General features: G+C 37.5%; 2 protein-coding genes across 2 annotated transcripts in view; both read left to right on the top strand.

The window, feature by feature from the left end:
• Positions 1–14,857, top strand: part of LOC102728406 (AGBL carboxypeptidase 4) — a 614,839-nt gene that overhangs the window by 322,928 nt on the left and 277,054 nt on the right. Inside the window, exon 3 of the mRNA XM_081816861.1 lies at positions 4,414–4,508. Within this exon, the coding sequence (XP_081672987.1) occupies positions 4,414–4,508 (95 nt within the window). The remainder of the gene's footprint in view (positions 1–4,413; positions 4,509–14,857) is intronic.
• On the top strand, positions 12,813–14,569 carry LOC102728102 (short/branched chain specific acyl-CoA dehydrogenase, mitochondrial-like). The gene has a single exon (XM_081818419.1). It carries the CDS (start codon positions 12,865–12,867, stop codon positions 14,161–14,163), a length of 1,299 nt encoding a protein of 432 aa, XP_081674545.1. The 5' UTR covers positions 12,813–12,864; the 3' UTR covers positions 14,164–14,569.

Raw genomic sequence — 14,857 nt, 5'->3', positions numbered from 1 at the left:
AAGAGAAATGACCCAAATAAATAAAATCATGAATGAAAGAGGAGAGATCACAACTAGCACCAAAGAAATACAATTAATTATAAGAACATATTATGAGCAACTATATGCTAGCAAATTAGATAATCTGGAAGAAATGGATGCATTCCTAGAGATGTATCAACTACCAAAACTGAACCAGGGAGAAATAGAAAACCTGAACAGACCTATAACCACTAAGGAAATTGAAGCAGTCATCAAAAATCTCCCAACAAACAAAAGCCCAGGGCCAGATGGCTTCGCAGGGGAATTCTACGAAACATTTAAAGGAGAATTAATACCTATTTTTCTGAAACTGTTCTAAAAGATAGAAATGGAAGGAAAACTTCCAAACTCGTTTTATGAGGCCACCATAACCTTGATCCCCAAACCAGACAAAGACCCCATCAAAAAGGAGAATTACAGACCAATATCCTTGATGAACATGGATGCAAAAATTCTCACCAAAATACTAGTCAATAGGATCCAACACTACCTTAAAAGGATTATTCACCAGTAGCAAATGGGATTTATTCCTGGGCTGCAGGGTTGGTTCAACATCCGCAAATCAATCAATGTGATACAATACATTAATAAAAGAAAGAACAAAAACCATATGATCCTCTCAAAGATGCAGAAAAAGCATTTAACAAAGTACAGCATCCTTTCTTCATCAAAAGTCTTCAGAGTATAGGGGTAGAGGGTACATACCTGAATATCATAAAAGCCATCTATGAAAAACCTACAGCGAATATCATTCTCAATGGGGAAAACCTGAGAGCTTTACCCCTAAGGTCAGGAACATGGCAGGGATGTCCACTCTCACCACTGCTATTCAACATAGTACTAGAAGTCCTAGCGACACCAATCAGACAACAAAAAGAAATAAAAGGCATCCAAATCGGCAAAGAAGAAGTCAAACTCTCACTCTTTGCAGATGATATGATACTTTATGTGGAAAACCCAAAAGACCACCCCAAAAGTGCTAGAACTCATACAGGAATTCATTAAAGTGGCAGGATATAAAATCAATGCACAGAATTCAGTGACATTCCTATACACCAACAAGACAGAAGAAAGAGAAATTAAGGAATCAATCACTTTTATAATTGTACCCAAAACCATAAGATACCTAGGAATAAATCTAACCAAAGAGGCAAAGATTCTGTACTTAGAAAACTATAAAATCCTCATGAAAGAAATTGAGGAAGACACAAAGAAATGGAAAAACATTCCAAGCTCATGGATTGGAAGAATAATTATTGTGAAGATGTCAATGCTACCTAGAGCAATCTACACATTCAATGCAATCCCTATCAAAATACCATCAACTTTTTTAAAGAAATGGAACAAAGAATCCTAAAATTTGTATGGAACCAGAAAAGACCCCAAATAGCCAGAGGAATGTCCAAAAAGAAAAACAAAGCTGATGGCATCGTAATTCCGGACTTCAAGCTCTATTACAAAGCTGTCATCATCAAGACAGTTTGGTACTAGCACAAAAACAGACACATAGATCAGTGGAAGAGAGTAGAGAGCCCAGAAATGGACCCTCAACTCTATGGTCAACTCATCTTCGACAAAGCAGGAAAGAATGTTCAATGGAAAACAGACAGTCTCTTCAACAAATGGTGTTGGGAAAATTGGACAGTGATATGCAGAAGAATGAAACTGGACCATTTCCTTACACCACACACAGAAATAGACTCAAAATGGATGAAAGACTTCAATGTGACACAGGAGTCCATCAAAATCCTAAAGGAGAACACAGGCAGCAACCTCTTTGACCTCAGCCGAAGCAACTTCTTTCTAGAAACATCGCCAAAGGCAAGGGAAGCAAGGGCAAAAATGAACTATTGGGACTTCATCAAGATAAAAAGCTTTTGCAAAGCAAAGGAAACAGTCAACAAAACCAAAAGACAACCGACAGAATCGGAGAAGATATTTGCAAATGACATATCAGATAAAGGGCTAGTATCCAAAATCTATAAAGAACTTATGAAACTCAACACCCAAAGAACAAATGATCCAGTCAAGAAATGGGCAGAAGACATGAACAGACATTTTTCCAAAAAAGACATCCAAATGGCCAACAGACACATGAAAAAGTGCTCAATATCACTCGGCATCAGGTAAATCCAAATCCAAACCTCAATGAGATACCACCTCACACCAGTCAGAATGGCTAAAATTAACAAGTCAGGAAATAATATTGCATATTTAAAAGACCTGGGTAATTTTACTGGGCAGAGGATAGTAGGATATTAATGATCAAAAGATATTTCACTTTCTCATTTCTTTATTCCAGCTACACATATGAACATTATTTCTGTATTAGATTTTCCCTTATATTTAGCATTAATCTAGATCCTAAAAGAGCAATATGGCTTCCAGGTTCACTGGAAATAGATCTGATACCTGGAAAATCTCAGAAAAGGGGGATGAAGCCCTGTGAGTTTCAAAGGCCATTTGTCCCCTTGATACTTATTTTCTTAAATCAGACAGCAGCCAAGACGCTGGGAGAAGTAATTAAACTGAAAACAGGCAAGTCCAGGTGTTTTTTTGTTGTTGTTGTCGTTGTTTTAAGATTTTATTTATTTATTTGACAGAGAGAGACACAGCAAGAGAGGGAACACAAGCAGGGGGAATGAGAGTGGGAGAAGCGGCTTCCCGCTGAGCAGGGAGCCTGATGCAGGGCTCGATCCCAGGACCCTGGGATCATGACCTGAGCCTAAGGCAGATGCTTAACGATTGAGCCACCTAGGCGCCCCTGGGTCCAGGTTATTAATAACTGAACAGTCTTGGACATTCTTGATGACTTAATTTAACAACTGAAGAGAGGTCTGCATCTGAAATGCCTGGTGATGGGGTCAGTAACTGGGTCTCTGAGCAGAAAGGAAAACACGTTATTCCTAAGATTCTATTTCATAGAACAAAGCATTTTATGTTAGTCCCAAATGCGATGCCAGAGAAAATAGCTTTGATTTTCTCTTTTAAGTAAACAAAATTTTAAAAGGTTAAAGAATTACCATTTTATTTATTTTTGCCCTTACTTTACAAAACAGGCTTGGTTATAGTTAAAAGAATTCTGGAACCTTATTGAGTAACTCAAGGGTAGAGATCATGGACGTTTTACTTATCTTTTTTATTCCCTGGATTTAAATATCAACTCTCCATATATTAATTGCATGACTTTGGACAAATTAATTAACTTCTCTGAGCTCAGTTTCCACATCTGTAAAATGGAGTTGGTAATATTTTGTATAGTTATAGTAGAGTATTTAAACATTTATAAAAATGTATAAAATTCCTGGCCCTTGCTATTATATAATACATCAGACAATAAATATTTGCTCAATGAAATTAGATGTGAATTTTGATGCTTCGCTCTCTTTCACCGCCTATGGATAGAAAAACTAGCCTATGGTAACCTTTTGAAAGTTCTCCTATTTCTCTGACTATTCTTGCTGCCTTTGATCTGGTTCTCATACTCTCTTTTGGACAATTTCAATGGTCATTGAGTGTCTTTTAACCCCAATTCTCTTCTCTTTCCCCATCTCTCCTCTCCACTTATAATAATGAAATTGTTTACTAAAACAAAGACTGATCTCTTTTACCTATACTACCCTCCTGGAAAGATTTTAGTCATCTAGAGCACTCCACTGCTCCATTTTAAACATGAAGCCCAGAGAGGGAAGGGACTTCCCCAAGTACCTATGCTTCTATAAATTGATGCTGAAATTAGGGTTGAGCTCAGTACCCCTGGCCCCCAGTGAAGGATAACAAAAGGAGGTGCAGAAGAGGACATATATCCTCCAGGTCTAGTAAAAGGGGTGCTGAACAGTTGCAGAACTTTTAAACTTCAATTTTGCCTTCAGTTATTATCTTTTCTGAACTTCAAATGTAATACTCTTACTCTAATAATACTATTACTCATTTCCATATAAATTGTAGGTCAGCCTCAAGAAGGGCACAGTTAATAATAGCTAAAATTTATGTAGCATTAACTATGTACAAAGCATGGTTCCAAACACTGTACATATATTACCTTATTTAATTATCATCGGTAATCCTAAGTACTGTTATTATTGCCATTTTTCAAATGAGGAAACTGGAACATAGAAAAGTTTAGTAGCTTGGCAAGGTCACATGACTTGAGGGTGGTAGAGTGGGATTAAAACTCAAGCTTCCAGGTTTCAGAGTCTGTGCTCTTGACTACTGTGCTAAGCTGGCACAAATACATTGACTTTCTACGGGCACCATTTATTCTCACTATACTGTTGGCAACTAGTCCATATGGCTTCCTGTAACCTTGCTTATCATTTCCATTCCTGATTAGCAGGAAGTGACAACTTGCATAGCATAGTCTTCTGATAAACTTTTTTCCTTTTTTTTCAGAGAGTCATTTTCAACATTGTTAACTTCAGTAAAACCAAGAGTCTTTATAGAGATGGAATGGCTCCTATGGTGAAATCTACAAGCAGACCCAAATGGTAAGTGACCAGAACGGGGCCTACTTCTGGTTGGGAATTTGATCCAGGTCTCAAAGTTTATGTGCTGGATGGCTAGGGCTTAACCTCACTGGCACTGAGAGGAGTAAAATGAGTTTCTTGATGGCTATTGTCTGGGTTCTAGGTCGAGGGTAGGGCTCTTTGAGAATGTTGGAATAGGGAACATGGTTCCACATATGGAGTGACCAGCATTCCATTATGAGGGAAGGTACAGTCTGTTATTTGGTAAACTTCCTGTCCTGTTGGCCTTTTATCATGGTGTCTTTGGAAATGTAACTGAAATTCATTCTATGTTGTTTTATTTTTGTTTCCTAGCCTGAGCAGAGATGTTGTATAGTAACCTGGTAGAACATTGGGAACTACAGTTTAGTAGATTTCCCTTGCTTTGATGGTTTCTTTGTGGCATTTTTATATAGATGTTGTGTGCTTTGTGCATGTTAAAATTATACTTGTTCATTGCTATAGCGAGAGTGAGGAGAGTTTGATAGGCTTGTTTAAAATAGTAATAATTATGGTAGTGATGATGATGATAACTGCTCTCACTTACTGAGAGCCTGTTCTTTTTACATATTTTACATTTGCTGTCAGTATCATCACCACAGTTTTGCAAGGGAGAGCTTAAATATTCCTATATTACAGATGAAAAAGTTGAGGCTAGGAGAAGGTAAGTATTTTCTCTATACCATAGGTACTGAGAGGAGCCTGTGTTATTTTTATTACCCCACAGTACCATCCAAACCAGTTAATTTTTCATCCATCCATTCATTTATTCTTTCAACAAACATTGATTGAATGCACCAAAAATGAGAGTTTTTAAAGATAGAAACCAATGTTATTCATCTATCACACAGTAGGTATTAATTGAATGCTTGTTGAACTAAACTGAATTCGTTATGAGAATTTACATGTAAAGTGCCTGGTACTTGCTAAGTGCTCAATAAATGTCATCTATTATTAATAGTATTATGTAAAACACTATACAAATGTGAGTATTTGTTAATATTATTCTAGCTTTGATCCCTGTTCAAATTTTAATGAGTAGTGAGAAGATCATCTCCAAATGTCTATATTTATAGAAAACTAGCAATTCATAAATATTGAATTGTGCTTTTATCTACAAATGATACTTGGCAATTTTCTATAAATGCTGGGCTGAGAAGCTCAGGTTTGTAAAAGTGTAGGCATTGGATTATAATGAAAACTGTTTATTAAAAGATAAAAATATCTTCCTGGGCTTTTTTTTTTTTCTTTGCTGCATCAAGTCAACTATACTGCCATTCCTGGATCTCCTTTTGACAATGGAATCTGGGCAAGGGGTAGGCCTTTGTTTTGAATTTCTGAACTCAGCCCAGTGGATAATAATATAGCACATCTCTCTGTTAATAGGTGTATGTGTAGATGTGTACTTCAAACCTTGCCAACAAAAGGACATCACTGTTGATCTGATCATGAGGGTCCTCAAAATAACATTGTATTTCTTTTATGAGGCTCTATGTTAGGATCTTACACAGCAACCATAATCACCATCCCTTTTCCCCAACTGTTCAATGCTGGAGCCTTCTCTCTCTTTTTTTTTTTTTTGTGCTTTTAAAATCCTTAAGCTTTAATCATTTCATTTTGTTTTGTTTTGTTTCTTATGGATTATCATCTGGGGCCTCTCTGTCAGGGCTCTTGACAAGATTTTAAAATGTTAATGAGTCCTTGCATTTATATTATAATATCTGAGGATGAAGTTAGTACTCTTATCCAGTATTGGCAGGCTCTCAGCAGCAGCCATTATCCAGTCATGGGGCTTCTCTAATCGTCTGAAAAAGCTTAAATATTCAGAATTCAGTTTATTGTAGTTCATCAGGCTGGTAAGGTATGAGGTACCAGAGCAAATCAGGTTGTTGATATGTCTCATCTCTCATCTTTTTGACTTTGCTAACCCCAGACTTTGGATGCAAAACTACTCACATTCCTTCATAGTCCCCTTTCTTAAAGCCAGACTGAGATATTGTTCACTTAGTAAGACTTTATTGATCATCTTAATGTATCACATACTATTCTAGATATTGGGGATACAGTATGTATATGACAGAAAAGATCTGTCATGAAAGGGAATTTTCTTTTTAGAATTTTATTAACTGATCTGTACATGCCATAATTGTTATAATCCTTGCTACTGGTTTGTTCTAAGGATTCTTTCTCTCCCTTTGGTGTTTTCTGCTTAGGACTTTCTTCTCTTTCTTGTGTCAGTTACCTGTACCAGAACCTGTCTTCCAATAGTCATTCTAAATGTTCTTAGGGCAACACAAAAATTGTACATGACTGTTTGGCTCTCAGATTATTCGATTTTATTGGCCCTGAAGAGTCCATTATAATTTAGGACTCTAGACAACAGCCTGACTCAAAACTGACAAATACATTGTAGATTCCAGTATTAGAATATCTACTCTAGGTGTTTTCCTAATTCTGGTTTTCTCCAAATCCAAGGCAACCAAACAAAAGAAGTTTCTCATACCTTTCTTATCTAGGGATTTCACTTCCTTTAATATTCCAAACAGGCCTTGGAAAAATTCTTACCTCATGACAAATAATAAAAATTCTCAATTTCCTGGATGAAATATGTACCAGATTAGGAAAAGACACTTTCACCTTTTCAAGGTGAAATAAGACATTCTTCTTCACCTCTATTATAGGGGCCCATAACTGATGCCAAGTAAAGATGCCTTCAGGCCTTAGCATAAGTTTGGTAATCAACTAGTTGTAGAAAGCTGATGAACAAAAAAGCAACTAAAAGCCATTGTGCAAATATATGGCTACCCAAGACTGTTCTGCCTTGAGGAGATAAAGTCAGAATACCTAGCACCAAAATGGAGAAGCTAAAATATTCAGAAATTTTCTGCCTATTTTAGTTCACTCTAATTTTGTTTCCATATTAGACTTCTTAAGAAGTGTTGGTTGTTAAGGCTCAAGTTTATGCAGCAGCAGTTCATTAATATTTTTTAATATTGTCCAAGGCTGAAATTGCTTTGTGATAGGCACTGCAGGGAACTGGCATTACAAGACAGCCAAAATCTATATTCTTACTTAAGCAGAAGCTAAGTCTAGGATATTTGTACAAGCAGTAAGTGGTAGCATTAGCCAGAGACCTCAGGACTCCCAAGTTTACTATTCCTCCCGTATTCTATGCACAGGGAAAGTGGAAGAAGGGGACACAAAGAAGCAGGGGCTTGCATGCTGCTGTTTGGCCTTTGGTAGGTCTGAAATAACTTTTCTGATCGACTTGTCCATTATAGTAGATTGAGGAGGTTAGACTAAATCTCAAAAGTGGCTTCCATTTAACACAATTTTATTGAACATCTAACTTTGTGCTATGTCTTGGGGTGATAATATGAATCTGATAATATGAATAATCTGATCTGGATTATTTCTTTAAAATTTTATTTTCTACAAGTTGAAACACAAACAGAAATAAGTACAAAATAAAGAGTATTGTGCTAGAATAAAGTATGCTGTGGGATTAGAGAAGAGAAAGAAAATTACATGATTAGGGCTGTGGAGAGTAAAGGAGAACCTTTGGGTGCACTTGGACATGAACAAAATTAAGGAAATGGAATTCCAGATGGCAGATATAACATGATGAGCTATGACATTTATTTTATAAGCCTCAATCTCCTCACTGTAAAATGCAAAGTAGCTTTTTCAGTTTTATAAGAAACACATGTGAAATGGGTAACTTTAAAAAGTTTCAAATAGCTTGTGAATTCAGTAAATTCCCTGACCATTTCTTTCCTTTTTCCCCAACTCATTCAAGACTGATTGGGTGAGCACTATGCCTTCTCTTTCTCTCTCCTTTTCTTCCTAACCTTTCTCCTTCCTTCCTTCTTCCCTCCCTCCTTCTCCCTGTCAATAAATCCTTATAAGTAGTTACAGTAGACCAGGAATTATGCAAGGTATCAGAACAAAATAATAGGGAGACATATGATTACTGTTATCATAAAGCTCATAGTCTACTGGGCTAGGCATCAAACATGTAAATATAGTAAAGTGTGATAACTGTGACAACCGGGAGAATTTAGCATGCTGTGGAAACTATTCAGCATTTAAGACTTAACCTGCTTCAAGGATAAGAGACCTTTCATAGGTATGTTACTTATGCTGAGAACTGAAAGATGAACAGGTGAGATCATAGTAAGTAGGGATATGTGTGAAGTAATAAAGTGTGTTTGAAAACAAAGGGATGAGAAAGAACATTACATTTTTGTTGAGAAAAGGCCAATATGATTGGAACATGAAATTCTAAAGAGAAGGTGACTAGAGAGGTAGGTAGGAGTGAGATTGAGGAGAGTTTTGTAAGCCAAGGTAAAGAGCTGGACTTGATTCTGAAGGCACTATAAAGAAACTGAAGAAATTAAACAGGGCATGATCAGAATGGCAGTTTAGAAAGATCAGTCTTAATGCTTAATAGTGAATATCTTGGAAGGAGGGCAGTTGTTTGGAGATTTTTTGCAATACCTTAGGCTACAGCTGATGATGGATTAGACTGGTAACAGTAGTGATGAAAACAAGTGGGTGGATTTGAGGGTTAACAGAAGATTGAATCAATTTAACCTTTTGATTGAATAGATGTAGAGGGTAAAAGAGAGGTAGGAGTTCTAGATGACTCCGGGGTTTTCTGGCATATACAACAGAAGGGTTGGTGGTGTTATTTACTGAAGACAAGGGTTATAAGAGGAAAGAGTTTTGGCAGATTTGGTTGGAAAGAGATGATGATCTTGGCCTTGGAAGCATAGAGCTAGAAATGCCTGAGAGATATCCAAGTACAGATGTCAAGTAGGCAGTAGGGTTTACTGGTAAGAGACCCAAGAGAGGAATCTGGAGGTACAGATTCAGGAGTCATCAGCCTGTAGATGATAACTAGAATGGTGGGGGCAGATGTGGTCTCCCAGGGAGGTTGTATGGACTGAAGAGGGAAGATTAGGACAGGGCTCTGAGAAATCCCTCAATTTAAAAGTTGGATAGAGGGTGCCTAGGTGGCTCAGTAGGCATCTGCCTTTGGCTCAGGTCATGATCCCAGGGTCCTGGGATCGAGTCCTGCATCGGGCTCCCTACTCCACGGGAAGCCTGCTTCTCCCTCTTCCACTCCCCTTGCTTGTGTTCCCTCTCTCATTGTGTCTCTCTCTGTCAAATAAATAAATAAAATCTTTAAAAATAAATAAATAAAAGTTGGATAGAGGATGAGAAACTCACAAAAGAGGTTAAGAGGAACTGGCCAGAGGTGTAGGAAGAAAACCAAGTTAGTATGATGTCATGTAACCAAGAAGAGAGGGCTTTTTTAAAAAAGAGGGAGTGACTAACACTGCCAATTGCTACTGAAAGGTAAAAGATAATTAAAGTCTTAAAATACCCAATGCTTGTAGTGATGCAGAGGTCATTAGAGACTTTGTTGACTGCCATTCTAGTGACACGGCAGGAGTTCAAGCCAGCTGTATGAGATAATGAGTGAGTTGAGGGATGAAGAAAGTGTAAAGAAATGGAGACTATAAATATAGATGGTTCTTTCAAAAGTTTGGCTACAAAAATTCAGAAAAAGATACAAGTCCATGGCACAGACAACAAGTAAACAGGCAGTTACAATAAATACCCTTTTGAGGGGCACCTGGGTGGCTCAGTTGTTAAGCATCTGCCTTCGGCTCAGGTCATCCCAGGGTCCTGGGATCGAGTCCCGCATCGGGCTCCCTGCTCCACGGGAAGCCTGCTTCTCCCTCTCCCACTCCCCCTGCTTGTGTTCCCTCTCTCGCTGTGTCTCTCTGTCAAAAAAATAAATAAAATCTTTAAAATAAGTAAGTAAATAAATAAATGCCCTTTTGCATTCAGTGTAGTGATAGTATGTACAAATAACATTGGCTTTATATTATTCTTAATCTCTTATATTATTCTTAATCTAATGATAATCTTTAATCTTGATCTTGTGAAAAAAGAAACTAAACTTTTGAAATTAAAGATGTATTTTCTGAAATAATGGGGCTTTACTCTATTGTTACAAAAAATAATATTTAAAAATTATAAATTAATGAATTCACATTTAAAAACAAATAAGTCATACATTTACAATAAAATTATATCCCTTGGCCCCCCATATACTTAATCTTCCTGCTTTATTCTTCTGTATAGTGCTTATTACCATCTAGCAAACTATAATGTATTATTTATTTTGTTAGCTGTCTCTCCATCTATTAGAAAGTAAGCCATGGGAATAGGGATTTTCATCATTTTTGTATTCATTTGTGTATCCTTAGCACCTCAAACTGTGCTTGGTATATATGACATACTCAATAAATATTTGTTAAATAAATTCATTAATCCATTATCCTTCTGCTAAACCTAACAGTTGTTTTAATTTTACATATTCTTTTTTAGTTTTTGTTTCCATAAGCACATTTTCACACAGCAGCAATCAAATATGTATACCCATTTATAGTCTGTTCTTTTCATTTAACATTGTATCAAAACAGTTTCTCATGTTTTCTACTAGTGTTCATTATACCATAGTTGGAGAATTGTTTACTGTTTTTATATGTCATAATTTACTCTATCATATCTCCATTAGTGAGCATTTAGTTTTTTAATATATTTGATATATTTTTCTAAAGTAGAAATATTAGATAGATAGATAGATGATAGATAGATAGATTTTTCAAATTATTTTTTAGAATCAGTTCCTAAAAGAGTGATTACAGGATTGATGACTATAAGCTTCTGGTATGCATGCTCTCAAAATATGTTGCACCAATTTAAAATGCTACCTTTGATCTATCAGTTTTACTGCAATCTGGACAGCATTAAGAATTGTCATTGAAAAAAAACTAGTTTAGGAACTGTAAGATTGTCCTTTTGTTTTTTGTTGTTGTGGTGCTTGTTGTTGTTCTCATTTGAGCTTGTGTCTTAAGAATATTGGCATTAGTATAGTGTCAAAACTGAGTTTCCAAAAATAAATATAATTGCATTAAAAAAAAAGGTAAGACATTACAGACATTCTGGGAAGGGATGGAGTAGATGCACTCTTCCTCATTTCTCCCACTAAGTACAGCTAAAAACCATATACATTACTTTTGGAACAAACATAGAAGACCTGAAAGGTGGAGAGAAGAGGGAAGACTGGCTAAGTTTCTCAGGACCTGAGAAATGATATAGTGGTGAGTTCCCTGGGTTTCATTTTTGCATCATATATGCTAGAATGGTTGCTTGAGAAGCCAGAAACCTAGAAATGCCAATGGGCATAGATAAAAAACAAGTCTTCCCAAAAGCCTATTCTTGCTAAACAAAAGACAACAAAGGGGGGGGTTCAGCCCAGTAAGACAGAAAACTTTGGAGATAGTAATTGCCTGCTCTAGCCAAACACCATGGTAAAAAATTGCCCACTTCCACCCTCACCAACAAAGGAGGAATGGAGAGCCTAGACTTCCATCTTTGCTCCAACCCTCCACCAGGTGGTGTCAGAGAAAAGTAGGAAACTGGGAATTTCATTCCTGCTAGTCAGTAATGAATCCTTTCCTCTTCTCTATGATGTCAGACCACATGAGGAATCTGAACTTCTACCATCCACTTGAAGATGGGATCAATAGCAGAGTGCAGGGAGTAAAGAACAGAATAAATGAACCTGAGGATAGAACAATAGAAGTTACTAGATCTAAACAATGGAGAAAAAAATAGACTAAAAAGAAAAATGAACAGAACCTCAGGGACCTGTGGGACCAAAAATCTAACATTCATATCATTAGAATTCCAGAAGGAGAGGTGAAAAATTTGTTTGAAATGGCTGAAATCTCAAATTTGGCAAAAGACATAAACCTACAGATTCAAGAGAATGAGTGAACCCGAAACAGGAAAAAAGTGAGGGAAATCCATGCCAAGAAACATCATAATCAAACTAAGGAAAGAAAGAATCTTGAAAACAGTGAGAGAAAATCATACCTTACCTATATGGGAAAATAAATTTGAACACAACAGATTTCACATCAGAAACTATAGAGGCCAAAGGAAAGTGGCACAATGTTCTTCAGTACTGAAAGAAAAGAACTGCAAACTTAGAATCTAATATCGGCAAAAATATCCTTCAAGAAATCAAGACATTTTGAAGAAGGACGAATTTCATCAAAAGGAAAGAGTATTCGTCAACAGAAGACCTCCCCTAAAAGAATGGGAAAAGGAAGTTCTTAAAACAGAAAAAAAAATTATAAAAGAAGGACTCTTGGAATGTCAGAAAGAAAGAAATAACATAAAAAGTAAATAGGTAGGAGGCGCTGAGTAGCGACTTCGTGGGGTCGGCACAGCCACTTAGCCTGCACCACTCATGGAGGCAGCGACGGCTCGGCTGCTGGCTGGCAGCGCGCTGCTAAGAAGAAACTTCCCAACTTGCCTGTCTTCTTGGAAAACTCCTCCCCGTGTCCTGAAATCTTCCCAGTCAGCAGCTCTCCTTGGTATAACAAACCCCGGGCTGTCCTGTGCCCCCCTCCAGATGTTTACAGATGAGGAGATGATGATAAAGAACACAGTTAACAAATTTGCCCAGGAACAGGTTGCTCCTCTGGTTTCAACAATGGATGAAAATTCAAAAATGGACACCTCGATAATACAAGGATTATTTCAACAAGGGTTGATGGGTATTGAAATTGAAACAAAGTGTGGAGGAACAGGAGCTTCCTTTTTTACGTCTATCCTAGTGATAGAGGAATTAGCCAAAGTTGATGCCTCTGTGGCTTTGGTATGTGACATCCAGAACACAGTAGTTAACAATCTAATTAGAAAATACAGAACAGAAGAACAAAAGGCTACCTATTTGACCAAGCTTGCGACAGAAAAAGTAGGAAGTATCTGCCTTTCAGAGGCTGGAGCAGGTAGTGATTTATTTGCCTTGAAGACCAGAGCTGATAAAAAGGGAAGCTATTATGTCATCAATGGGTCAAAGATGTGGATCAGCAACGCAGAATATGCAGGGATCTTCCTGGTGATGGCGAACGTAAACCCTGACCTTGGGTATAAAGGAATTACGTGCTTCCTAGTAGATCGTGACACTGAAGGCCTTCACATAGGGAAAGTGGAAAACAAAATGGGGATTAGAGCTTCTTCCACCTGCCCATTAACCTTTGAAAACGTCAAGGTTCCAGAAGCCATTATCCTGGGACAAATTGGACACGGCTATAAGTATGCCATAGGGAGTCTTAATGAAGGCAGAATAGGAATTGCTGCACAGATGCTGGGACTCGCTCAAGGGTGCTTTGACTACACTATTCCCTATATGAAAGAAAGGATGCAGTTTGGCAAAAGGATATTTGATTTTCAGGGGCTCCAACACCAAGTGGCCCACATTGCCACCCAGCTGGAAGCTGCAAGATTGCTAACCTACAACACTGCTAGGCTTTTAGAAGCTGGAAAGCCATTCATAAAAGAAGCATCTATGGCCAAATACTATGCCTCAGAGGTTGCAGGCCTCACAACTAGTAAGTGTATTGAGTGGATGGGAGGAGTCGGCTACACCAAAGATTACCCTGTGGAAAAATACTTCCGAGATGCAAAAATTGGTACAATATATGAAGGAGCTTCAAATATCCAGCTGAACACCATTGCAAAGCACATTGGTGCAGAATACTGACATCCGAGGGAGTGGGGCCTCTCCGCCTGGTTGCTGGTAGAAAATTCTGAACTATCGTGCCTTGTTGGGGAAGTAAACCTCCACAACATCGAAGCATTCTGTTTAAGCCCTTAGTCATGGTTCTTGGGCTAGACTTTTACCGTTTTATCTGTTGTTCCAGTCTGCATCAAAGACGCACGGGAAATCATTTTTCAAATTTGGGAAGAAATGCATCCATATTTTCTCCAGAACTATTTTTAGAGTTGTGTACGTATTAATCATTCCAACTTTGGGGCAGACAGAAGTTTCACTCTGTCAGCATTTGGAAAAATACATTTGAAGTATTACTTAACAGACATGGCTATTTTATATTCCTGTTAAATTTTTATTTTTTAAAATCATTTGGAGGAGGTTTTGTCACAGTTGGCAGTTCTATAGATCAATTCTGAGTTTCTAAACTAGGTAGAAACTGAAAATGTATTTAGAAAAATCTAAAAAAAGTTTAAGTTAAAGAAAAAAAAAGTGAAGAGGCGGAGCAAGATGGCGGAGGAGTAGGAGACCTGGATTTCGTCTCCTCTCAGGAATTCAGCTGGATAGGGATCAAACCATTCTGAACACCTACAAACTCAACAGGAGATCGAAGAAAGGAATAGCAACAACTCTCTGAACAGAAAAGCGACCACTTTCTGGAAGGTAGGACGTGCGGAGAAGTGAA

The sequence above is a fragment of the Leptonychotes weddellii genome, chromosome 4 (assembly GCF_054177405.1).
Source record: "Leptonychotes weddellii isolate Sample4059 chromosome 4, ASM5417740v2, whole genome shotgun sequence".
Taxonomy (NCBI): Eukaryota; Metazoa; Chordata; class Mammalia; order Carnivora; family Phocidae; genus Leptonychotes; species Leptonychotes weddellii.
The sequence above is the reverse complement of the archived record's forward strand: the minus strand, read 5'-3'. Positions and strand labels throughout refer to the sequence as shown.